This window comes from Moschus berezovskii, chromosome 9 (assembly GCF_049115385.1).
Source record: "Moschus berezovskii isolate FMDL1 chromosome 9, NW_MosBer_1.0, whole genome shotgun sequence".
Lineage (NCBI taxonomy): Eukaryota > Metazoa > Chordata > Mammalia > Artiodactyla > Moschidae > Moschus > Moschus berezovskii.
In genome coordinates, this window is record NC_142468.1 from 99,272,784 (window position 1) to 99,296,921 (window position 24,138).

Genomic DNA, 24,138 nt, shown 5'->3' on the forward strand with positions numbered 1-24,138 from the left:
CTTTTGACTATGCCTTTTTCCTGATATAAATTATAGAAGAGGGACTGAGAGTTTTAAGATGAAGAAAGTTGCTCTAGTTCTGAAACAGCAAGGCCTAGGGGAAAACAGAAATGAACCAAGTATACTGAAGGCTCCTGGCTAGACATGTAGAGATGGGAGATTGAAGATTGAAGCCTGAGGGGAACCGACTTTTGAGGCACATGTGTACGAGGTTAACTCTGAGGGAGCTGAGAAAGCTGAAAGGGAAGAAGGCAGAAAAAAACAGGAGCCAAGCAGCTGTTAATTCCCCTGTTCAGGTGGCCTGTGTAACAACCCTGAGACCTGTTGAGCCAGTTCTCAGGAAGCTGGGGGCGACTTTCCCCCTCCACCTCCCCCCATTATCTGGTGGAAGCAGCAGGATTCTTCCAGGAGAGGATGAGCTGGAGACTTGTGTGGGGACCACTGAAAACTTAAAGATTCTCTTCATTATAGGATAGGCCATGACAACAGACCTCTATACCTTTTAAGAAATCACAAGATTGATTTCCATTCTTTGAAAACTTTTTATTATTGTTAAAGCTTCAAGTGAACACAGGTATATAGGGGTACTGTTGCTGAAACTCGTCTCTGTTCACCAGAGTGAACAGAAACATAAAGACAGAGTTTTGTAGTTTTTTTTATTGTGCCAGGCAAAGGAGGGCACTGCAGGTTAATGTACTACAGACTGTGCCCTCCCTCGAGAGAGAATAGCAAGGGGTCTTATAGTTTGAGGGTGGAAACCAGGACCATAGATAAGGATCAGGGTAGATCAAGCTTGCATTCTTCACTTTCGGAAATTTTCAAAATTGTCAGAGTTGGTGTTAGGTGCTCCTGGGACTGATTCTGGTGGTCCTTGAGATGATCACACCACGCATGACCTTTCTGGAATGAATGATGCTCACAAGGGAAGGGAGTGTTAGGGAGTGTTTTCTTGGAGAAGTAAACACCAGGTGCACAGTACAATTCTAGCTAGAAGGCAATCATTTGAGAAGAGCAATTAAGAAAGAAAAAGCAGCTGCGAGAGGATGGCTGAGTGAGCTCAAAGAATAAGGTTTACTAGAATGGACGATATTTGAACTAGTTTTTTTGCCGTAACAGTACTAGCACTCCCATCCTGGACACCAGGTAGCTTCTGCCTCGGCCGTCAAGATAGAAGAAAACACTTGTCACACATCCGTGTCAACTCTCAGGGGCATCTTGAGCAGGAGATGGAGGAAGTTCCGATGGTGTGATCACAGGTAAAAGATCTCCCCAGGAACTGACCCGGGCACAGCGATACAAATCCCTACAGAAAAGAGAGGGTCAATGTGGGCTGCAGGTTCTTGCTACCTCCCACTAATTCTGGTCACACCCTCCACACCTGCCATGTCTGCGGGCTGTGATCACAGAATGCTGCATATGCCCATCTGGACAGCACAGGTGACAATGCACATGGCGTGGCCGTTTAAGAACAGGCTGAGTGATTCGGGGCCAGCGATTAGCCTCCTCTGGAGATCCTCGGGTAAGGATTACCATGGAGAACTTTTCTTCCTTTGGCTTCTTGTTCTAAGACAAGGATACAGAGATGGCTTGGGGGGAAAAGATGAGGGAAAAAAATTTCTTCAAACCTCATTCCTGTGACTCTTCTCATATTCTATAAGTCATACACATTCAGACCCTAAGTTCTCCAAGCATTTTCTGGAATTTCCCAAATCCTCCCATCTCTGAATCTTTTCACTGTGCTTTCCCAGGCTATTTTCTCCCTACCACAGTATTCCCAGAGTACATACCCAGCTGAAGGGGATGGGATGGTAGGCCTGGGAAAAGCTACAGGCCAGGGGCTTAGAGGCTGTCAACTGGGGACACGGAAGTTCATGGGGACACTGTGAACACAAAGACATGAGGTAAGACAAAAGAACCACAGATCAGGTCAGTCTCCAGAAGGCTGTCCATGTCCCTTCTTTCAGAAGCAACTCTGCTGAGCTCCACAACTGGTGCCCAGTGTGGGGCTCGAAAAATACGTATTTTGAACATGGAGGATTGCTTCCTGCAGAAGAAGATGGAGAAGAAATTTGGGTTCTGCAGTGGAATATACGTCCCCGATCCGACCTATCCCTCAGGAGCGCCAAAATGGGTGACACACATCACCAAACGGATGGCCTCAGTCTTGCTGGAGGAAGATCGCCAATGGAGGGCCAAATGACACTGGGCAAGCCCAGCTCCACCTTATCCAACGTGGGCTCAGAAAAAGAATCTAATGCGGAAAGCCGAAGATGTCCTCAAAGAAATGGGAACCCCCAAGACACCAGATAAGCCCTTGAGTATGTTGGCCATATTGTCCTGTGCCTCCATGGGTTCCGATGTCTCTGGACCAAGTTCTCCTACACCCACACAACAGGAGTAAAAACAATCGCGGCGGTCTTAACATTAAAAAAGAAAGGGAGGAGATGTTGAGAAACTGAGGAAGAGTTTGCCAGAGGAGAAGGTCCTCACCAGAGCCAATGGCGAAGGGCCGGCCTCGCTCAGCATGTCTCCAATGTTCTCATAAACATCTTGTCCTCTGAAGCTGTCTCTTAACAATTCTTGGCATTTAGCTTAAGGAACACCCCCTGCTCTTTCCATTTAGCCTAAGGAATATTCCCAGTATCAAAGGGCAAAATGATAGGATACTGAATGAGGAATTCCCCAGGTTGGTAGGTGCCCAGTATGCTACTGGAGATCAGTGGAGAAATAACTCTAGAAGGAATGAAGGGATGGAGCAAAAGCAAAACCAATACCCAGTTGTGCATGTGACCGGTGATAGAAGCAAGGTCTGGTGCTGTAAAGAGCAATAATGCATAGGAACCTGGAATGTTAGGTCCATGAATCAAGGCAAATTGGAAGTGGTCAAACAGGAGATGGCAAGAGTGAACATTGACATTCTAGGAATCAGTGAACTAAAATGGACTGGAATGGGTGAATTTAACGCAGATGACCATTATATCTACTACTGTGGGCAGGAGTCCCTTAGAAGAAATGGAGTAGCCGTCATGGTCAACAAAAGAGTCCAAAATGCAGTACTTGGATGCAATCTTAAAAACGACAGAATGATTTCTGTTCGTTTCCAAGGCAAGCCATTCAATATTACAGTAATCCAGGCCTATGCCCCAACCAGTAACGCTGAAGAAGCCGAAGTTGAACGGTTCTATGAAGACCTACAAGAACTTTTAGAACTAACAGCCAAAAAAGATGTCCTTTTCATTATAGGGGACTGGAATGCAAAAGTAGGAAGTCAAGAAACACCTGGAGTAACAGGCAAATTTGGCCTTGGAGCACGGAATGAAGCAGAACAAAGGCTAATAGAGTTTTGTCAAGAGAACGCACTGGTCATAGCAAACACCCTCTTCCAACAACACAAGAGAAGACTCTACACATGGACATCACCAGATGGTCAACACCGAAATCAGATTGATTATATTCTTTGCAGCCAAAGATGGAGAAGCTCTATACAGTCAGCAAAAACAAGACCAGGAGCTGACTGTGGCTCAGATCATCAATTCCTTATTGCCAAATTCAGACTTAAATTGAAGAAAGTAGGGAAAACCACTAGACCATTCAGATATGACCTAAATCAAATCCCTTATGATTATACAGTGGAAGTGAGAAATAGATTTAACGGACTAGATCTGATAGATAGAGTGCCTGATGAACTCTGGACAGAGGTTCGTGACATTGTACAGGAGACAGGGACCAAGACCACCTCCATGGAAAAGAAATGCAAAAAAGCAAAATGGCTGTCTGAGGAGGGCTTACAAATAGCTGTGAAGAGAAGTGAAAAGCAAAGGAGAAAAGGAAAGATATAAGCATCTGAATGCAGAGTTCCAAAGAATAGCAAGGAGAGATAAGAAAGCCTTCCTCAGCGATCAGTGCAAAGAAATAGAGGAAAACAACAGAATAGGAAAAACAAGAGATCTCTTCAAGAAAATTAGAGATTCCAAGGGAACATTTCATGCAAAGATGGGCTCGATAAAGGACAGAAATGGTATGGACCTAACAGAAGCAGAAGATATTAAGAAGAGGTGGCAAGAATACACAGAAGAACTGTACAAAAAAGATCTTCATGACCAAGATAGTCACGATAACGTGATCACTTACCTAGAGCCGGACATCTTGGAATGTGAAGTCAAGTGGGCCTTAGAAAGCATCACTATGAACAGAGCTAGTGGAGGTGATGGAATTCCAGTTAAGCTATTTCAAATCTTGAAAGATGATGCTGTGAAAGTGCTGCACTCAATATGCCAGCTGTGGGGAGCGGCCCTGAATAAGGGAAATATAGCTCTGGGAGCTGCCTTGTGAACTCAAGGGTCTGTGCACAGACATAGCTCTCTGTCTTGCCACCCCTTGGAATGTAGGCGGTTAAGATAGTTAATCTTTAAAAGCACGCTACTGCCTTCAATGCACAAATGACGCACATATGGGATCTTTCATGACTGCCTGGAGAAAAAACAGGATACCTTGGTATGATTCAAGATAACATGTGGTGCCTTGTGACTTATGTTCCCCAGACATTATGTCTTACAGAAAATATTTGTTCTAGTAGAAGATTTCCTGCTGTGCAAGTATAAATATGACTGTGAGAAATAAAGCAGTATCGCTTGCTTGCCTCTCTGCAGCAGCGATCCTCTCAACCCCATCTGTTGTCTGCCTTTTTTCTTAGCCGCCACAGCCACGTTTCGTAACCAGTTAGCTGTTGCCAGCGGGCCCGACAGCCAGCAAATTTGGAAAACTCAGCAGTGGACACAGGACTGGAAAAGGTCAGTCTTCATTCCAATCCCAAAGAAAGGCAATGACAAAGAATGCTCAAACTACTGCACAATTGCACTCATCTCACACGCTAGTAAAGTCATGCTCAAAATTCTCCAAGCCAGGCTTTAGCAATATGTGAACCATGAACTCCCAGATGTTCAAGCAGGTTTTAGAAAAGGCAGAGGCACCAGAGATCAAATTGCCAACATCTGCTGGATCATGGAGAAAGCAAGAGAGTTCCAGAAAAACATCTATTTCTGCTTCATTGACTATGCCAAAGCCTTTGACTGTGTGGATCACAATAAACTGTGGAAAATTCTGAAAGGGATGGGAATACCAGACCACCTGACCTGCCTCTTGAGAAACCTGTATGCAGGTCAGGAAGCAACAGTTAGAACTGTACATGGAACAACAGACTGGTTCCAAATAGGAAAAGGAGTACGTCAAGGCTGTATATTGTCACCTTGCTTATTTAACTTATATGCAGAGTACATCATGAGGAATGCTGGGCTGGAAGAAGCACAAGCTGGAATCAAGATTGCCGGGAGAAATATCAATAACCTCAGATATGCAAATGATACTACCTTTATGGCAGAAAGTGAAGAGGAACTCAAAAGCCTCTTGATGAAAGTCAAACAGGAGAGTGAAAAGGTTGGCTTGAAGCTCAACATTCAGAAAACAACGATCATGGCATCTGGTCCCATCACTTCACGGGAAATAGATGGAAAAACAGTGGAAACAGTGTCAGACTTTATTTTGGGGGGCTCCAAAATCACTGTGGGTGCTGACTGCAGCCATGAAATTAAAAGACGCTTATTCCTTGGAAGGAAAGTTATGACCAACCTTGACAATATATTAAAAAGCAGAGACATTACTTTGCCAACCAAGGTCTGTCTAGTCAAGGCTATGGTTTTTCCCGTGGTCATGTATGGATGTGAGAGTTGGACTGTGAAGAAAGCTGATCGCCAAAGAATTGATGCTTTTGAACTGTGGTGTTGGAGAAGACTCTTGAGAGTCCCTTGGACTGCAAGGAGATCCAACCAGTCCATTCTAAAGGAGATCAATCCTGGGTGTTCATTGGAAGGACTGATGCTAAAGCTGAAACTGCAATACTTTGGCCACCTCATGCAACGAGCTGACTCACTGGAAAAGACTCTGATGCTGGGAAAGGTTGGGGGCGGGAGGAGAAGGGGACAACGGAGAATGATATGGCTGGATGGCATCACCGATTCTGTGGACATGAGTTTGAGTGAACTCTGGGAGTTGGTGATGGACAGGGAGGCCTAGCATGCTGTGATTCATGGGGTTGCGGAGAGTCGGACACGACTGAGCGACTGAACTGAACTGAACATTCCCTGTGCCTGTAGTCCTTGAGATAATCAAAAACTATGCTGGGAGCCATGATTAATAGCTAACTTGGGGGCTTGGGAAACTGATTAAGCTTAGAGGTGGAGACAGCATGTTTAGTAAACCTGATGTTATCAACATTCCGCATTTGTTCTAGTTTTCGTCATGTTGCTATGGTTTTTGAAGTCCTACTTCCTTGTAAAACTATATAATAACGCCTGAAGAATAAAGAAATTGTCAGTCTCAAAAAAAAAAAAAAAAGAACCACAGATCATAAAACCTAGAAACTACAAGTAATAGAGTCAAGAAGGGCTAGGGATAAGGGAGCACAGACCAGACGAATGGGCAAGCCAGGGGAATCACTTAGGGGGAAACTGGACAGGGACTCAGGAGTAGAGGATGGCGCTAGCCCTCTTCTTCTGGCCAGCCCTGAGTTCAGATCTTTGCTTGCTGGGAAAGGCAGAAGTAACACTCACTGGGGCAAAGACAAAACCAGGTCGAGGGTCCAAAGGTGACTTTTCTTTTCCCTGAAATCAAAGGAAATTAAAAAAATTAGGCTGGGCTGAGGGGTCTGTTCTAACTCAATCTCTGCACTCAATAAATTGAGGACTCCTCTAACATTCAATTCTGGTAATTATTAACTATGTTCTTTGAATTAAGCTGGCTATTTCTCTAATACTCCAAACAAAAAACTTCCTCTTTGCAGCAGGAGAAAGGCAGAAACTTGGCACATAGTATGGTGCTCTCCCTTGTCAGTAACCTTCACTCTCAAAAAAACCCCCATTTCAAGACAACGAAATTTGCGATTATACACTGGTTCATATGGTCCTAAACAGATAAGGTTCTTAGCTCAGAAGTGCCCTGGATCAGGGGCTGATAAAAAAAATTTTTTTAAAGGTCCAGAGACTAGGCAAAATCTGTTTCTTACTGCTATATGTATGGTGAAAATAGCCACAGGCAACAGACCTATAGCCACAGACACATGGTTATAGATGCACAAATAAGCACGGCTCATATAAAAACAGGTGGCAGGCTGGATCTGATCCACAGGCCGGAGTTTGCCAACTACTACCCTATATCATAATGACTTCATGTGCCTACTATCTTCAGAGTCATCCTTATTACTATATGCCAGTCCCTTCAGTTTTCAAGGGACTGCCAAGAACTGGTGAGAATAAGTGGGGAAAGAAGGGTAAGGTGAAAGAAGGAGAAAGAACCTTACATTAAGGACCAGGTTCCTGGCATCCATGAGAAGGGAGTGACCAGCTTTTGTTCCATTCTCTACCAATACCTGATTACAAAAGGGGAAAGTAAGAAACCTCGAATTACATGAAAACATAAATGTCAGTAGCTCTGTAAGAGCATTCCCAAATAAAATAGAGATTCTAAATGAAACGGGTATTACATACATGATACAGATAGAGACCTGAAAAGAGGGACAAAGGGATCTATGTAGGATGAAAATGGTTAAAAATGAAGACAAGCTCCAATGGGGACAAGGAAAGGCATGAAACGAACCCATGAAGCTGCTTAAAAACTTGAAGGGAAAAAGGGGCTTCCACTTACCAGAAAATGACCTGTCTTGCGCCACAAGGTTTGGACTACGTCAGTGCGGTCGGCCTTGCTGGGCAGTTCACTGAGAGAAAAGGCTGCTACCACCACATCGAACTGTACCTGGTGCAAAAGACAAGGAAAATGACCGACCTGACATATCCCTCTTTTAAAGACTACAACAAAGGTCCATCCCACTAAATTTCTTCTGCTTTATTTTACTTTCTAACATTCAATGCTAGGTTGTAAAGCCAGGGCCACAGTTTTCCATCTGCATACTCCACATCTCTGGAGAAGGCAATGGCAAGCCACTCCAGTACTCTTGCCTAGAAAATCCCATGGATGGAGGAGCCTGGTAGGCTGCAGTCTGTGGGGTCGCTAAGGGTCAGACACGACTGAGCGACTTCACTTTCACTTTTCACTTTCACACATTGGAGAAGGAAATGGCAACCCACTCCAGTGTTCTTGCCTGGAGAATCCCAGGGATGGGGGAGCCTGGTGGGCTTCCGTCTATGGGGTCACACAGAGTCGGACACGACTGAAGTGACTTAGCAGCAGTAGCAGCAGCACTCCACATCTGGCATACTTTAAACACTGCCACTTGCCTTGGGTGATACAGGTAGAAACTGTCTGAAAAAGACACCGGGAACACAAGGCATCCCAGATCCTGAACCACCTGTGGAGGAAAGTAGAGATGTGGCAACTATGAGTGTAGGTATAAACTGAAGGGACAAAGTACTAGCTGAGGATGATCTGCAACAGAGGAGACACCTATTAAATAAAAGGGCAGGGGGAATACTGGGTCATTTGTCCTGTTATTCTTACCCTACCCATCCACAGTCCAACAAAGGCCTCCAGCATCTTCAACAGGGTCATTGCATCAGACTCATCTCTAACTTGCAGGCCTCTCCTCTCCTCCCCAGTAAAAGACCCTTTCTGGTACTCCTTTGCTTTGTACATGCCTTCAACTTTGGAAAAGCCCTTCCTGACATTTTGTCCTCACCTTTCAGTAGCTTTTCTGCCAATTCCAACATGGCAGCTGAGCTGTCCACACACATATACTCACGTAGGCTCTGGCCCCAAGTACTATGAGCAGCCCTAAAGTGGCAAAAAAGAAGTCATCAGTTCTCATGACAAAGTTATCCCTACAAGTGACTCCTCTGCCCCTCACCCAACCTTGGGGAAACAAGAGTGCTATGTTAAAACAGTTGGAAAAACTAGCGATCTTATTTTCTTGTTTCATCTACAACTCATAAGAAGACTCAAAAACTCCTTGAACACACACAAAAAAATCTTGATGATATGTAAATCCCTGTCTGAGATTTTTTTTTATCCTTCTAAACGTGGGTTTTTTCACTTGACATTTCTTTAAGTTCTGACCCTAATTTATATACCTTCTCATGCTTTGTCTAATCTGGGGGAAGAAACATATCAGTTCCCAATTTTCCTCTTCTTCCTTTGGTTCTCCAGTCTCTTGATATTGACGTGGTATAAGCTAGCTCTAGCTCTCGAGAGTTAGAACTGAGAGAGAAAGATACTCACCAGGTGACAGAGCCAGTACCTGAGCCAAAGTCCATCAGGGTTTGTGGCTGGAACTCTGGAAGTCGAGCTTGGATCTGAAAAAATATGCAATACCCCACAGTGGGGAAGACAGAAACTTATTTAGGGTCTTGGTAAACATGAATTAGGGGACCGCAACAGAGGAAATGAGACATGAATGTCTTTTGTAAATGGCTTATAGAGTAGAAAGCTCTTAAAACAGTGATTCTAAACCTTTTTTTGGGTCAAAAATTCCTTTCAGAGGATAAAGAGAACCTCTTGAAAAAAACGCACATGTAATGTCCCAAGAATCCTGCCCCAGAAGATTACTTTGTGAAAAAGGGAACTGATAGTAAAAAGTTTCTGGTTGGAAGTTGAGGGAATTTTACCTCATGGAAAGCTCTGGAGACTGCTGCAAAGCCACCATCCAGTCTTGCTGCCATATACACCAGGCTCAGTCCCTCATTGTAGCTGCCAGAAAAATCACACATACCACTGGGAATTAACCTCTATCCTGCAGCTACCCTCCAGACTTTTAGGAAATGAAATCTTTGCAAAGGGCTCTTCCAGCTCAACCCTTTCACTGATCCAACACAGGCATGTCTTAGGGAGGCTTACAAACCAGGTTGCTTTTTCAAACACTAAATGGTGTAATTGTACTTCCCCAACTCTCCTTCTCAAAAGCCAAACTTTTCCTTCTTCTGCAGCCTTTCTAGTCTCCCTTACCTCAGTTCTTGCCAATGATAGGTAGTTCTGCGCAAGGTACGCAGGACTTCTTCATGATGTTTCTCCGTCTGACATGAGTCTGGGGTGAGAACAAGGACCGGAAGTAAGGACCTAGGAAGAACAGGGCTCAGATACAATATCTGAATTAACTGCCTGCCATTCCCCACTAATTTCCACATGGAAAATGTTTAAGAGAGAAGCCAAACTAGAGAAAAGTTTCAGGTAAGAATAATAATGACCACCACCACCATCATAGTATATCAGATAATATATTCATTCAATTCAACCAACTCTATCTCACAGGTTTTGTTCTGTATTAAAAGCAAGTGTAATAAAAAGTTAAAGGATAGGATAAAGACAGTACTTTGTAGATTTCTTCACTTCCCCCAAATTTAACAATGTGATGTCTCCAAAGTTCCTATAGGAAGGAAAGGGGCTTGAAAAACTTGTCTTACAATTGTGTTCAGTTCAGTACTATTTTACCTACGGAGTGCCTACTACGAACCAGGTACTACACGAAGTTCAGAGAATACAAGATGAACAAAAGGCAGGCCTCTTAATAGGAAGGAACTCACAATCATGAAAATAACTTGACAAACTAATTCTCCTTTTCCTGTAGTACTGGAGAGGGACTTTATTTTACCTGAACAAAAACTTGGATGGTCTTAATCCAGTGGATTTGGGGAAAAAAAACAAAGATCTAAATTTCAACAGGAGACTGAAGCACTCATTGACCTTTACTAAAGCCCTGAGGGCAATCTCTGAAATTACTTATCTTCTTTTAGAAAGGCAACATTATGAATAACTGCTCTGGGCAGAAAGTCAAATAAGAAATTGCAGTATCTATTATTACTTGCTCTTCATTTCCCTCTGCTCTTTCTATTTGGCTTACTCTTTATGTATAAGACCTACCTGCGTTTTCCAGGATTTTTTTCTCAAGAAGAACAGCCCGTATTTGCAGCTCCTCTGGCTCTACAGGTAAATGCCGGCTCCAGAGATAATTGGTTAGGGCTTGCACCTGCTTCTCCATATTGGGCATCGCGCTCTCTATGGACCAAAGATGCAAAGAGGAATCACTTGTACGCAGGGCCCAATCTCCGCTTCTTGAGCTTCCTTTTCCCACCTTTTCTCACCTAGCAGCAGTAACTGCGCGGCGTCAGCCAACGCTTGCGGCAGCCGCACGCATGACAGCTGCAGGATGCCAGGGTGCCGTCGATGGGGCCTCTTCCCCAGGAAATCGTACTTGTTATCCACGTGGGATACGCCGGGCACGAGGGCAGCAAGCGCCTGCAGAAAAAGAAAAGCTAATGGGGGGCACAGAGGATGGCTGCGGGCACTGGCTAAAGGAGGAACTGCCGAAAGCGCACCTCCTCGGAGAGGAGCTGTTCTTGAGACCCACAGCCTCTCTTGAAAGCAGGGAAAATAGGCACTCACTCGGAACTGGGGAGCTATTCCAAAGCTGCGGCGCCATCTGCCTATTGTCAGCAGATACCGCGACCCTCCGGCGGCCGCCATGGCGCCAGCGGTGAACCGGAACCGGAAACTTAGGCGCAGAGTCTGTCACTCTCACTGGCTGCGGCGAACGTCCTCCGCGAACATCGGCGCCGGGCAGAAACAGCCAATGCAGAGAACGAGTGCTGGCTAGTGGCCAATGAACAATCGATCTGCACGTCGCCTTGGAGACCGTTTGTGCACCTCAATTCCCGCGTAGCCAGCCGGAAGCTAGGTGACTTCCACGCTGCGTTGTGATTTGTCTCCGCCTCCAGAAATCGGAGGGGCGGGGTTAGGTATTTATGGGCGGGCCCTATGCTGGGTTCTCCAGAAACGCGTTACAAGACGTCAAAGGATTTGTGTGTGTTTTAACTACCAGTGTTCTTCGTTTTTACCTTCTGGAGAACACTGAAGTCTTGGAGTTTTTACCTCCTGTGTGAAATGGAGAGACGGCAGTAATGCGAAGATGAACACGGAAAGCCAGATTTAGGCGACGAAATTGATGGAATAATAGATAATAGATTTAATGTTTCTTACTTGTTGGTTTCTCTTAACATTAAGCCAGTACTTTTAAACCAGGTAAATAACTACCATGAGAACATTATGTGACAGGTAGTGTGGCAAGCTACCTGTTATATGGTACTATCTTATTTAGTCCCCATACTTCTAAAGGATAGATTTTGCACCCAAGGAAAGTGAAAGTTCAGGTGGCCAAATATTATGCTTGAGATCCAAGAGCTTGTTAGGTGAAAACAAATTCTAAACCTTGGCAATCTAAGTCTGATCTTCACCTTTAAACATATGCTCTACTGGTAGTATTGGTACTTAGAATGCAATTTAGTAAGTGCCAGTTTGTCAAGTGCTGATGACAAATTGGTACTTGCCATCTTGGGACTTCCCTGGTAGCTCAGTTGGTAAAGAATCTGCCTTCAATGCAGGAGACCTGGGTTCGGTTCCTGGGTTGGGAAGATACCCTGGAGAAGGAATGGCAACCCACTCCTGTATTCTTGCCTGGAGAATCCCATGGACAGAGGAGCCTGGCAGGCTACTGTCCATGGGGTCGCAAGAGTTGGACACAATTTAGCAACTAAACCACCACCATCATCTACATCTATAAGGATTAAATCATGACCTGCTGTAGCTGCTGACCTGTAGCATCCTCTGGAAGGATTTCAGGGTGGAACTCAGGAATGAGGCACTCTGTTCTCTGGGAAAAACTGGCAGAAGAGTCCTTCATATATTTTCAGGAGATGATTTTTATGAGCCCAATTTTTGCATCTTCTTGTATCTAGAAAAGCATCAACATCTTTCATGGTGATGTCTGCTCCTCATGACTAGAAGTAACCTTCACATTACTAGCAGCAACGTTTTGCAAAGATTTGTACTTGATTGTGTGTATTCCCCCTCCTTCACCAAAATCACATATATACGGACCTTGTGTTGTGCCTCTTCAGAACAGTTTCTCAGAGCTATCTGAAATGCTGTCTCCTGGCCTCTAAGTTCTCATTTTGCCCCCAAATAAAAGTTCACAACTCATCACAGTCTGTGATGCAGGTTTGACCTCTGTGAAAGAGGGAGGAATGAAAACAGGTTGGATAGGCACAGTTCTAAAAAGGTTCAGCCAGGCTAATGGAGAGTCTTTGAGCTCAAGGTGGATATCAGAGAAGTTGTGCTTCCTGAGAAATAGGCCTGACTTAGTATCCTAGCTACATTCAGTCATCGTCTGAGAGCAGCCCATAAGAAGCGTAGCAGATTCACAGGCTGGCAGTTGGGGTCATCAGTTAATTATGATTACCACAGGAGGAGATCTGAGTAGTGCATTTTCACACTTGCCCTAAAACCACACAGATCTACTTCGACAGAAAGTTCAAGAGATGATTCCTTCAAGCTTTGTATGGGACTCCATATTTGAAGAGAAATTTTGAAGAAGGAGGGGGAAAATATAGTCACTGTTACTGCAGCTGATTTCAGGGCTGCAACTGGCAGCTATCTTCTCCTTCCTTTACATTCATTCTCAATCCCCCTTGCCCTCAGCTGTCATAGTGGCTCGTCTGGTGTTATGACCCAAACTCTCTATCCTGAATGGTCCGAACCCTTGATAGTCATATCTTTCTCCAGCTGACATTGTAGTACATATACACTCACAGTTACATGGAAATGCTGGGAAGCACCCAAGTAGATCACTTGGATTCTGCATGAATTCTTCTCTGCTCTCATTGTGTAAAAAAGAATCCTACCTCTTCCTTCTAATTAGTGTTACTTAGCCCTGACAGCGGAGAAGGCAATGGCACCCCACTCCAGTACTCTTGCTTGGAAAATCCCATGGACGGAGGAGCCTGGTGGGCTGCGGTCCATGGGGTTGCTAAGAGTCGGACACGACTGAACGACTTCACTTTCACTTTTCACTTTCATGCATTGGAGAAGAAAATGGCAACCTCTCCAGTGTTCTTGCCTGGAGAATCTCAGGGACAGGGGAGCCTGGTGGGCTGCTGTCTATGTGGTCTCACAGAGTCGGCCATGATTGAAGTGACTTAGTAGCAGCCCTGACAGTACGGTAACTCCTCATCTTCTTCTCCCTAGACCTAAGAAATCCAAAGTGTCACGGCAGCAGCTGTAGATTGTAGTTCAGCGAGACCCTTGATATATCCCTTTAAAAGAGTAGCTTTCCCCTTTCCTCCCCTCCCTTCCCTTCCCTTCCTTTTCCTTTCCTTCCCTTGTCAGCAGAGTCGGACACAATTTAGCCACTCAGTTCAGTTCAGTCACTCAGTCGTGTCCGACTCTTTGCGATCCCGTGAATCACAGCACGCCAGGCCTCCCTGTCCATCACCAACCCCTGGAGTTCACCCAAACTCCTGTGCATAGAGTCAGTGATGCCATCCAGCCATCTCATCCTCTGTCATCCCCTTCTCCTCCTACCTCCTCCCAGCCTCAGGGTTTTTTTCAAATGAGTCAACTCTCCGCATGAGATGGCCAAAGTATTGGAGTTTCAGCCTCAGCATCAGTCCTTCCAATGAACACCCAGGACTGGTCTCCTTTAGGATGGACTGGTTGGATCTCCTTGCAGTCCAAGGGACTCTCAAGAGTTTTCTCCAACACCACATCTCAAAAGCATCAATTCTTTGGTGCTCAGCTTTCTTCACAGTCTAACTCTCACATCCATACATGACCACTGGAAAAACCATAGCCTTGACTAGACAGACCTTTGTTGGCAAAGTAATGTCTCTGCTTTCTAATATGCTGTCTAGGTTGGTCATAACTTTCCTTCCAAGGAGTAAGCGTCTTTTAATTTCATGGCTGCAGTCACCATCTGCAGTGATTTTGGAGCCCAGAAAAATAAAGTCTGACACTGTTTCCACTTTTTCCCCATCTATTTGCCATGAAGTGATGGGACCAGATGCCATGATCTTAGTTTTCTGAATGTTGAGCTTTAAGCCAACTTTTTCACTCTCCTCTTTCACTTTCATCAAGAGGTTTTTTAGTTCCTCTTCACTTTCTGCCATAATGGTGGTGTCATCTGCGTATCTCAAGTTATTGATACTTCTCCCGGCAATCTTGATTCCAGCTTGCAACTTAGCCACTAAGCAATAACAAATACTGATGCTGAGCAGGGTCCTATGGGACTCCTGGGTAGAAAGCCTTTCTGTATTCCCCATTTCTTTGATTATAGGAAATAGCCTTTATTCAGCCTCTGTGAACTTCCCCGAGTTCCAATGGCCAGATTCAGCAGTTACTAATTAGGGAAGGGAGAAGATGCAAGACAAGGGAGAAATAGTCAAGAGAAAGAATAGTGCAGCCTTGGGGCAGAGTCCTGGTTCCCCATCAGAAGATACACTCAATAATATCTTTGAGTCATTTTGCTGATACTGAAACCCCCTCCCAGAGGAAGAAGTTAACTATCAACAATGGTATGCTGCCCAGATAAGAAGCATGTAGATCTCAGACCAGTTGGAACTGGAAGGCTGATGATGTTGACTCATCCTTACCTCACTACCAATCCATTAGAAGAATGCAAACCTGTCACTGCCTTGATCCTTATCACCTACTTGACTGTAAGGCTTCTCCCTATTCCCCAGGGAGGAGAGCACAGTTCTTGAGGTGCTAATCTACTGTGTTCCCTCTTTGCCTATCTCTGTATTTCTGTTTGACATCCATGCACAGAGAGCCAAGATTTTGGCATCAATACCAATTAATGCTTCACATTAGTCCTTTGTTTTCCTTTAGAAGTAAGTGATACTGTTGAAATAACTTCAAAAGAAATTAGGGGAGTGCTTATGAACCATGATTAAAAATAGAAAGTGGTAGTTTAGCTACTTCTCCTTGGTTATAACCCTCTGTGTCTTTGATTTTACTTATCAAGCCAGTAGAGCCACCTGATGATGACTGCACTAACTTTTCATCTTATGATACATGATTTCTGTCTTCCCCAGATTTGATAAATAATTTATCATCACACAATTCACTGATGCAGGCCATGTAGGAGGTCTCAAGCCATTGTCTTGATGCCAAAGGCAGTGTCATTCTTCCTCTTGCACTGTCCCTGGTTATGATGGTAATGAAAGTGGGATCTCACTGTGGTATTTAACTGTCTCAATAGAAGGGTTTTCATTTCTTAGTTAAAATGTGCCCCACTGAATTAGTTTGAGAAATATCCAAGATGTGTGGGTAAACTGAGTGAAACCCTGTGGGGCTCCTAGGCATGGAGGCATTTTCTGTCTCCCATTTCTTGTAGGCAAGATTCCAGCCCCATGTCTTCCTTGAGTTCCAAATGGCAGATTCAAACAATTGCTAAGCAAAGGAGGAGCAGTCAGGAAACCCCCTGAAGCAGTATTAACAGGACCAGAGATCCTGGTCTCTAGATTCGGAGACTGCCCAGTTGAGACAAGGCGAAGGGAGTGCAGGCCCTTGTTGCGGCTGTTGTTCAGTCACCAAGTTGTGTCCATCTCTTTGGGATACGATGGGCTGCAGTGCTCCAGGCTTCCCTGCCCTTCACCATCTCCCAGAGCTTGCTCAAACTCATGTCCATTGAGTCAGTGATGCCATCCAGCCCCAAAATCTCATCCTCTGTTGCCCCTTTCTCCTCCTGCCTTCAGCTTTTCACAGCCTCAGGGTCTTTGCCAATGAGCTGGCTCTTTGCATCAGGTGGCTAAAGTATTGGGCTTCAGCTTTAGCATCGGTCCTTCCGATGAATATTCAGGGTTGATTTCCTTTAGGAGCGCCTGGTTTGATCTTCTTGCTGTCCAAGGAACTCTCAAGAGTCTTCTCCAGCACCACAGTTCGGAAACATCAATTCTTCGGCACTCAGGCAATGGTTTTTCCCGTGGTCATGTATGGATGTGAGAGTTGGACTGTGAAGAAGGCTGACCGCCGAAGAATCGATGCTTTTGAACTGTGGTGTTGGAGAAGACTCTTGAGAGTCCCTTATACTGCAAGGAGATCCAACCAGTCCATTCTAGAGGAGATCAATCCTGGATGTTCATTGGAGGGACTGATGCTAAAGCTGAAACTGCAATACTTTGGCCACCTCATGCGACGAGTTGACTCACTGGAAAAGACTCTGATGCTGGGAAAGGTTGGGGGCGGGAGGAGAAGGGGACGATGGAGAATGAGATGGCTGGATGGCATCACCGACTCTGTGGACATGAGTTTGAGTGAACTCCGGGAGTTGGTGATGGACAGGGAGGCCTGGCGTGCTGTGATTCATGGGGTCGCGGAGAGTCGGACACGACTGAGCGACTGAACTGAACTGAACTGAACAGCCTTCTTTATGGTCCAACTCTCACATTCGTACATGATTCCTGGAAAAACCATAACTTTTACTAGGGGAAGCACACTGACTGAAACTGCCCCTCCTGGCCAGGCACCATGGTAACCATTTGTGTGAGTTGTTTTCTGACAGGAAGTCCTGGTAAGGAACATGGAGCAAATAAGCCACCACTAACCAGAAGTGTTTGGGAAAGGTCAAAAGGAGATACCACGTGTCAGATCACCTCCCAGAATCCTTCTGGCTGGCATTCATCTTGGTTGAGTGATGTGAGTGCCACCAGGAAGGACTCTGAGTCAGAATGACTGGTCAAAGACAACCCAGAAACTAATCCCATTGCCATAAAATGCGAAACTTTGAGCCATGTGGAAGAGCAGTTCTCTTGGGTTCCCTTACCCTACTGCTCTCCAGCTGGGCACCCCTTCCCAATAAAATCTCTTGCTTTGTCAGCACATGTGTCTCCTCAGACAACTCATTTCTGAGTGTTAGACAAGAGCCAATTCTCGGACCCTGGAGGGGTCCCCCTTTCTGCACCATATGGACCTTTGTTGGCAAAGTGATGTCTCTGCTTCTTAATGCACTGTTTAGGTTTGTCATAGCTTTCCTTCCAAGGAGCAAGTGTATTTTAATTTCGTAGCTGCAGTCACCATCCACAGTGATTTTGGAGCCCAAGAAATTAAATTCTGTCACTGTTTCCACTTTTCCCCCTTCTGTTTGCCATGAAGTGATGGGACCAGATGCCATGATCTTAGTTTTTTGAATGTTGAGTTTTAAGCCAGCTTTTTCACGCTCCTCTTTCATCCTCATCAAGAGACTGTTTAGTTCCTCTTCACTTTCTGCCCTTATAGTGGTATCATCTGCATATCTGAGGTTGCTGATATTTCTCCTGGCAATCTTGATTCCAGCTTGTGCTTCAGGGAATTCCCTCATGGTCTAGTGGTTAGTACTCTGTTCTCTCATTGCTGAGGGCCCAAGTTTGATCCCTGGTTGGGGAACTAAGTTCCCACAAGCACAGCAAAAAATAGAAAACCCAGCTTGTGCTTCATCCAGCCTGGCATTTTGCATGATGTACTCTGCATATAAGTTAAATTATCAGGGTGACAATATAAAGGCTTGACATACTCCTTTCCCAATTTTGAACCAGGCCCTGCACACACTCTAATCTTGTCAGGGACCCAAACCTTGAACCATTGCTATAAAACTTCTCATCAAATCTTTCTTGGTTGGGACACATAATTTTTGAGGGTAGGAGCCCACTGTGTCTCCCTTTGCCTGGCAGAGCAATAAAGCTATTCTGTTCCACTTCACTTAGAACTTTGAGATTTGATTTGGCATTGGTGTACAGAGAGGCTGAGCTTTCAGCATCATGGGGACAAAATTTCTAAAATGCAGGCGACTGTCTGATTTGCTCACCGCTATATGCACAGCACTTAGAATAGTGCTTATTACATCAAAGACACTCAGAAAGAAATGTCAGTTAAATAAGTATTAGTATTCTAAGAATGACTCTGTTGTCTTCATATAAGAATAAAAAGTTAACTAAAGTATCATTCTCTTGGTGTCCACGTGGTAATTTTTATTTTTTCAGTGGAATGACATGGATGACTCCTCTTTTGGGCTTCCCTGCTGGCCCAGTGGTGAAGAATACACTGGCCAATGCAGGAGATGCAGGTTCAATCCCTGGGTCATGAAGATCTCCTGCACTAGGGCAGTGCAACCCACTCCAGTGTTTTTGCATGGAAAATGGACATGGCACCCCATTCCAGTGTTCTTGCCTATGGGCAGAGGAGCCTGGCAGGCTACAGTCCATGGGGTCGCAAAAGAGTTGGACAGGACTTAGTGACTTACAGCAACAAACTATGTCCCTCTATTAGTGGTCTACTTTTCCTACTTAGGAATTTTCAGAATGCTATTCTTTTGTTATGTTTTAGACATTCTTTTTAAAAGCAATGGTGGGAATTGCCTATGGTGAGAATCTATGAGGTCTACCTATTTCTAAAACCAGTTCCCTACCTCCTGCCAAAGAAATATTTCTTCTATCTTTGATTATTGATTCTGTGTCTTGGGCTTTATATTCAATTCTGGAATCTCATTATGTTTTAAGTTAATTCTCTAGGAATCTCTAGCATCATCCTTTTCTTCCCTGCTATGGTTAAGGATGGTATCATTACCAACTGAATTAACACCTCATTCTAATGTTTAGATATTTAGGTTTTTGGCATTTGACTGTGCTTTGAAAACTGTACTTTCTACAGCATGGGGAGTTATTAGTAGAGATTTGGGGCCCTTTCAGGTTAACAGGTCCTATTAATAGATTTGGGGACCAAGTTAGATATTCAACAAGTAGACATGGTACATTTCTCCTGGTTTGACTTCCGTGTTGCTGGAATGTAATTTAAATGTGACTTTGGGCTCAGAGTGATTCTTGCCCCAGGGAGGGAAGGCAAGACCAAGAAAATTCTCTAACAGTGATAAAGATTCACTGGATTGACCAAATTGAGTTAGAATAGATTTCTTTACATCTTTCTTATGACTTTGAAGGATTCAGCAGGCCGAGAACTACAAGAAAGGATATGTGTTTTATTCTGAGTAATAAGATTAAGTATAAAGCCCATAGGGACCAGAATTTCAAAGTACAGGCAATCCTGAGAGAACATATTTATGACACACTGCATTCACTTGATTAATGCAGCATTTACATTTATTTCTGTCAATTAGCTAAACGGGAGTAAGCGAATGTGTAGTATAGGAAAACAGGAACAGAGACGCCAACCTAGAAACAATGTCTTCATGCCAGTGTTTTCATGCATTTCACTGCTGCCTAGTGACTGCTGCATATCAGTGACCTCCACCTGCAAGATTTTCTTCCTCACTTTTGCACAAGAAGGCTGAGTCCCTTCAAAGACTAGTGGTCATGGTCTGCAGGAAATCTGACTCAGCTCTCTCCATTAGAAGTAAAGGGATATTGGAGCTCAATTGCTCAATATTCAGAGATGGTGTGGCTTCCCAGGCTTATATGCTAAAACTCATACCAGGGATTGAGGGTTAGTGCAGACAGCTGGGAACCTGATCTTAGAACCTCATCAGTTCCTCCACATAAACTGGATGTTTGCATTACTTTTTTCAGATATAAACACAATTACTACTTTTAAAATTTTCTCTCAAAGACAGATTTAAAAATAAGATTTATATACACATATTTATGAGATTTAAAAGTAACAATATGTTTATAATTTGACAAGGTGAAGTAAAATTTCTTGGTCAAAACAATTCACTTCAGTAAGGGGTGAGGCATCCTTTTAAAAATACCTAAACAAATCACTTCCCAGTTGGCTCAGTTGTAAAGAATCTGCCTACCAACACAGGAGACATGGGTTTGAGCCCTTGAGAAGATCCCCTGGAGGAGGGAATGGCAATCCACTCTAGTCTTGCCTGGGAAATCCCCTACAGGGAGGTCTGGTGGACTACGGTCCGCAGGGTTGCAAAAATCAGATGTGATTGAGTGACTGAGCACAAACAATTCTCACAAATCACCATATGTGTCCAATATTAGTTGGCTGGCATCCATCTGATTTGTCCCATGTGCTTTAGAGTTATAAGCAGTCTCCTACTGTTACTCAATCTTTTCATCAACTGAGGACCACATCCTGGGCTTGGCAGATTCCTTCAAGGGAACTGAGTTCCTTTCCTGGTCATCAACCTAAAGGAAACCTTTATGTTTGTTTGTTTATAATTAAATATTCATTATTTATTTTTGTCTATGCCAGGTGGCATGTGGGGTCTATTTCCCCAACCAAGGATCAAACCTGTGTCCCCTACATTGCAAGGCAGATTCTTAACCACTGGAACACCATAAAAATCCATAAGAAGCCCTGATATTTTTAAGCTGTAGCAAAACAGGCAAAGCACTCCAACCAGCATCAGCCTTGACTGGCAATAGCTGTTGTTCATTTTGGAAGGAAAGGTAGGTCTTCTCAGTACATTTACCTACAAAGATTACGCTGTTATCAGGGTAATCTTTGGAAGAGGGGGTACATACAGCTATGTGTACATATGTGAGAGTATTATAGGGCCCTTTCCACCTTTTTGGACAGCAATATCACAGAAATGAGTAATTGCTTCCACAAGACTCTTATGCGACTAACAAGAACCTACTATATAGCTCATGGAACTCTACTCAATACCTTGTAATAACTTTAAGGGAAAAGAATCTGAAAAGAAATATATATAGATATATAAATATTTGTATAACTGAATCACGGTGCTGTGCATCTGAAACTAACATGATATTATAAATCAACTATACTTCAATTAAAAAATAAATGAGTTATAAAGATGTAATGAACAACAACAAAAAAGACTCTTAGGTAAGCAAAAATTTTTATTGAAAGAGATAGCTTGTGTGTAAGGGAGAAGGTGAGGGGAAAAGTGTCAGTTCCCTGAGTAGAAGGGCCAAGTTGCTTTTGTAACAAAAGGGAGGGTTTGTCTCGTGATCACCAGTCATCTCCAGAAATCATGAAACTTGTTTGATCTGCAGCAGGTGGCTCCAAGATAGCTATCAGGAATAGGAGTGCTTCTGTGAGGGAGCAGAAGTACATGATAATTTTCTGTAAGAAAGCACCAGAACAGATAAGGTTAAAATTTATGGCTGAGTTTCTTGTCTCGTGGCAACTAAGTATACTCATTAGTGTAACAGAGATAAAGGTAATCTTTTACTGCTGTGAGCCTGATTTTTGTCTCTGGAACTAAGGCCCCTAGAGCCTTTGTTTTTTAGCTTCCAAGTCCTGTTTTTCCCAAGACCATTCACTAGCCCTTTTCCAAAATGGCTGTGCTTTTGTCTTTCTGTCTTTAGAGCATGTGTATGTGTCTGTCATGGAGGTGGACTGTGAATGGATGGTGACTATGTGTGTCTTTCTCCTACAGATGTCTCTGCATCTATAAGAAACCCCAGAGTTAGGTAGAGAGAGATGCTTTTTGCTAGGAGCAAGGAGAGGGGCTTTGCTGCCCTTGACTGACCGCTCTGCTTTGTTGATCCTGCATGCCATGGCGATGCAGTGGCCCCTGTGTTTGGCGTGGCTCTTCCTAATTTTCCTTCCCAGGTCCCTTCCTAAGTCAATCCTGAATCTGACTTCTCATCACAACACCCCAGCTAACTCAGCTGTCCTTCCTGTTTTATGGTTCTTATTCCAGTCTTCCTCATTTCTAGCTCATTTGGAAATCATATTCATCTGCTCTCTTAGAGGCCCTCTCTGGCTCCTTTCTGGGGATTCAGAGCTTTTGTAAATGATCAAGATAGTTCCTTTTCTTGACACCAAAATTCTCTATATGCAGCATTCTCTGGCTCTGTTTCAGCTCTTGATACAATATGGTTGTATACAAGCCTGGCGTGCTGCAGTCCATGGGGTTGAAAAGAGTCGGACAAGACTGAGCAACTGAACTGAATTGAAAGGTGGTTCCAGTCCTGGTTGTAAGAATCTTGGGAAAGGAAAAGGAAAGGATCTTTGGAAGGATGGCTGAAAGCAGAGGAGAAGGGCAATCTAAAGGCCCCTGGGATGCGAGGAAGCAAAAAAATGCATGACCCGCCCATGCTTGAGCTCTCCAGCCTCTGTTCATTGTCATCAAATGCTGATAGCATCAGTGACCCAGAAACATGGAAGCCCCAGAGTCTATGTACTCCTCCTCAAACTTTCTCACTATAGGCATACAAATCCTTCATTCCAGAAATAGCTCTTTCAGTTCAGTTCAGTTGCTCAGTCATGACCAACTCTTCGCGATCCTGTGAATCACAGCACGCCAGGCCTCCGTGTCCATCACCAACTCCCGGAGTTCATAATCATGTTCCTTCCAAAGTCCTGGCAAGAATACTGGAGTTGAAAACATCAAACAATCAATGGAATGTGGAATGTCTTCTGTTTGAAGGAAGCGGGGCACACAGATTGACCTTCTAAAGTCACAGCGGAAAAATTATTTTTGCCTTTATCAGCAAAATCTCTGTCCAGATTTTTACATAATTTATGTTCTCTGGACAGCAATAGATGTCAAATTAGCCAGACTTTCTTGAATTATAGTTATTGGTTTTTAAAAATGAATTTAATTTGAAAATATTTTGCTCTGTTAAGTCCATAGCAACTGGTATTATCAATACAGTTCTTAAAGCAATAGTTAGATTTGGAAATGAACTGTTGGTTTTACGTATCATGTTCTCACAGTATAATGGGGTTGCATATGTTAAATTAACATTATTATATTATATAAAGTACTGTATACCTTATATTGCAACTTTGTTGCTCTATCTTAAAGCAGTATCTAGATACACAGAGAATTTTAAAGAATTAGTATCAAGTTCACACATGTTGTTCTAACCTGCTGCTGCTGCTGCTGCTAAGTCGCTTCAGTCGTGGCCGACTCTGTGAGACCCCATAGATGGCAGCCCACCAGGCTCCCCCATCCCTGGGATTCTCCAGGCAAGAATACTGGAGCGGGTTGCCATTTCCTTCTCCAGTGCAGGAAAGTGAGAAGTGAAAGCGAGTTCGTTCAGTCGTGTCTGACTTAGTGACACCATGGACTGCAGCCCACCAGGCTCCTCCATCCATGGGGTTTTCTAGGCAAAAGTAAGAGTAACAACATTGTTGGCTATTGCAAACTGTGCCTCGGCTGCGATGTACAACTGTTAGGAATATTCTTTTAATTTTTGAGTACCTTCAGAACTGTGCATTGAAACGTGAAGGGAAAAAAGAAAATAGGTGCTTGGTACTATGACATGTCACAGTATAAAAATGTATTTCGAGGGTTACCCTCATGGCTCAGTGGTAAAGAATCTGCCTGCTGATGTGGGAGATGTGGGTTCAATCCCTGCTCTGGGAAGATTCCATATGCTGTGGAGCAAAGAAGTCCGTGTGCCACAAGTACTGAACCTGTGCTCCAGAGCCAGGGAGCCACAA

General features: G+C 44.0%; 1 protein-coding gene across 2 annotated transcripts; it reads right to left on the minus strand.

The window, feature by feature from the left end:
* Positions 1–158: 158 nt before the first annotated feature.
* Positions 159–11,681, minus strand: METTL17 (methyltransferase like 17). 2 transcript variants are annotated; one of them, XM_055436810.2, is made up of 14 exons: positions 11,380–11,678; positions 11,079–11,232; positions 10,858–10,992; positions 9,946–10,024; positions 9,609–9,690; positions 9,223–9,296; positions 8,684–8,778; positions 8,286–8,356; positions 7,696–7,803; positions 7,352–7,420; positions 6,606–6,656; positions 1,788–1,880; positions 1,379–1,563; positions 529–1,303 (listed from the first exon to the last, which is right to left on the minus strand). In XM_055436810.2, exons 1-14 carry the CDS (start codon positions 11,458–11,460, stop codon positions 1,198–1,200), a joined length of 1,383 nt encoding a protein of 460 aa, XP_055292785.2. In that variant the 5' UTR covers positions 11,461–11,678; the 3' UTR covers positions 529–1,197. The 2 variants fall into 2 exon arrangements, with proteins under 2 accessions (XP_055292786.2, XP_055292785.2); XM_055436811.2 differs by lacking the exon at positions 1,788–1,880 and having other exon boundaries at positions 159–1,303; positions 11,380–11,681.
* Positions 11,682–24,138: the final 12,457 nt, after the last annotated feature.

Excerpts from the sequence above, each read along its gene's own strand:
- METTL17 (XM_055436810.2), bottom strand. The coding sequence starts at position 11,460 with ATGGCGGCCGCCGGAGGGTCGCGGTATCTGCTGACAATAGGCAGATGG. Across the intron at positions 10,025-10,857 it reads AAAAATCCTGGAAAACGCAG|ACTCATGTCAGACGGAGAAA; the intron begins GTAGGTCTTATA and ends TTCTCACCCCAG. Across the intron at positions 1,881-6,605 it reads CTGGTTTTGTCTTTGCCCCA|TGTCCCCATGAACTTCCGTG; the intron begins GTGAGTGTTACT and ends TTGTGTTCACAG.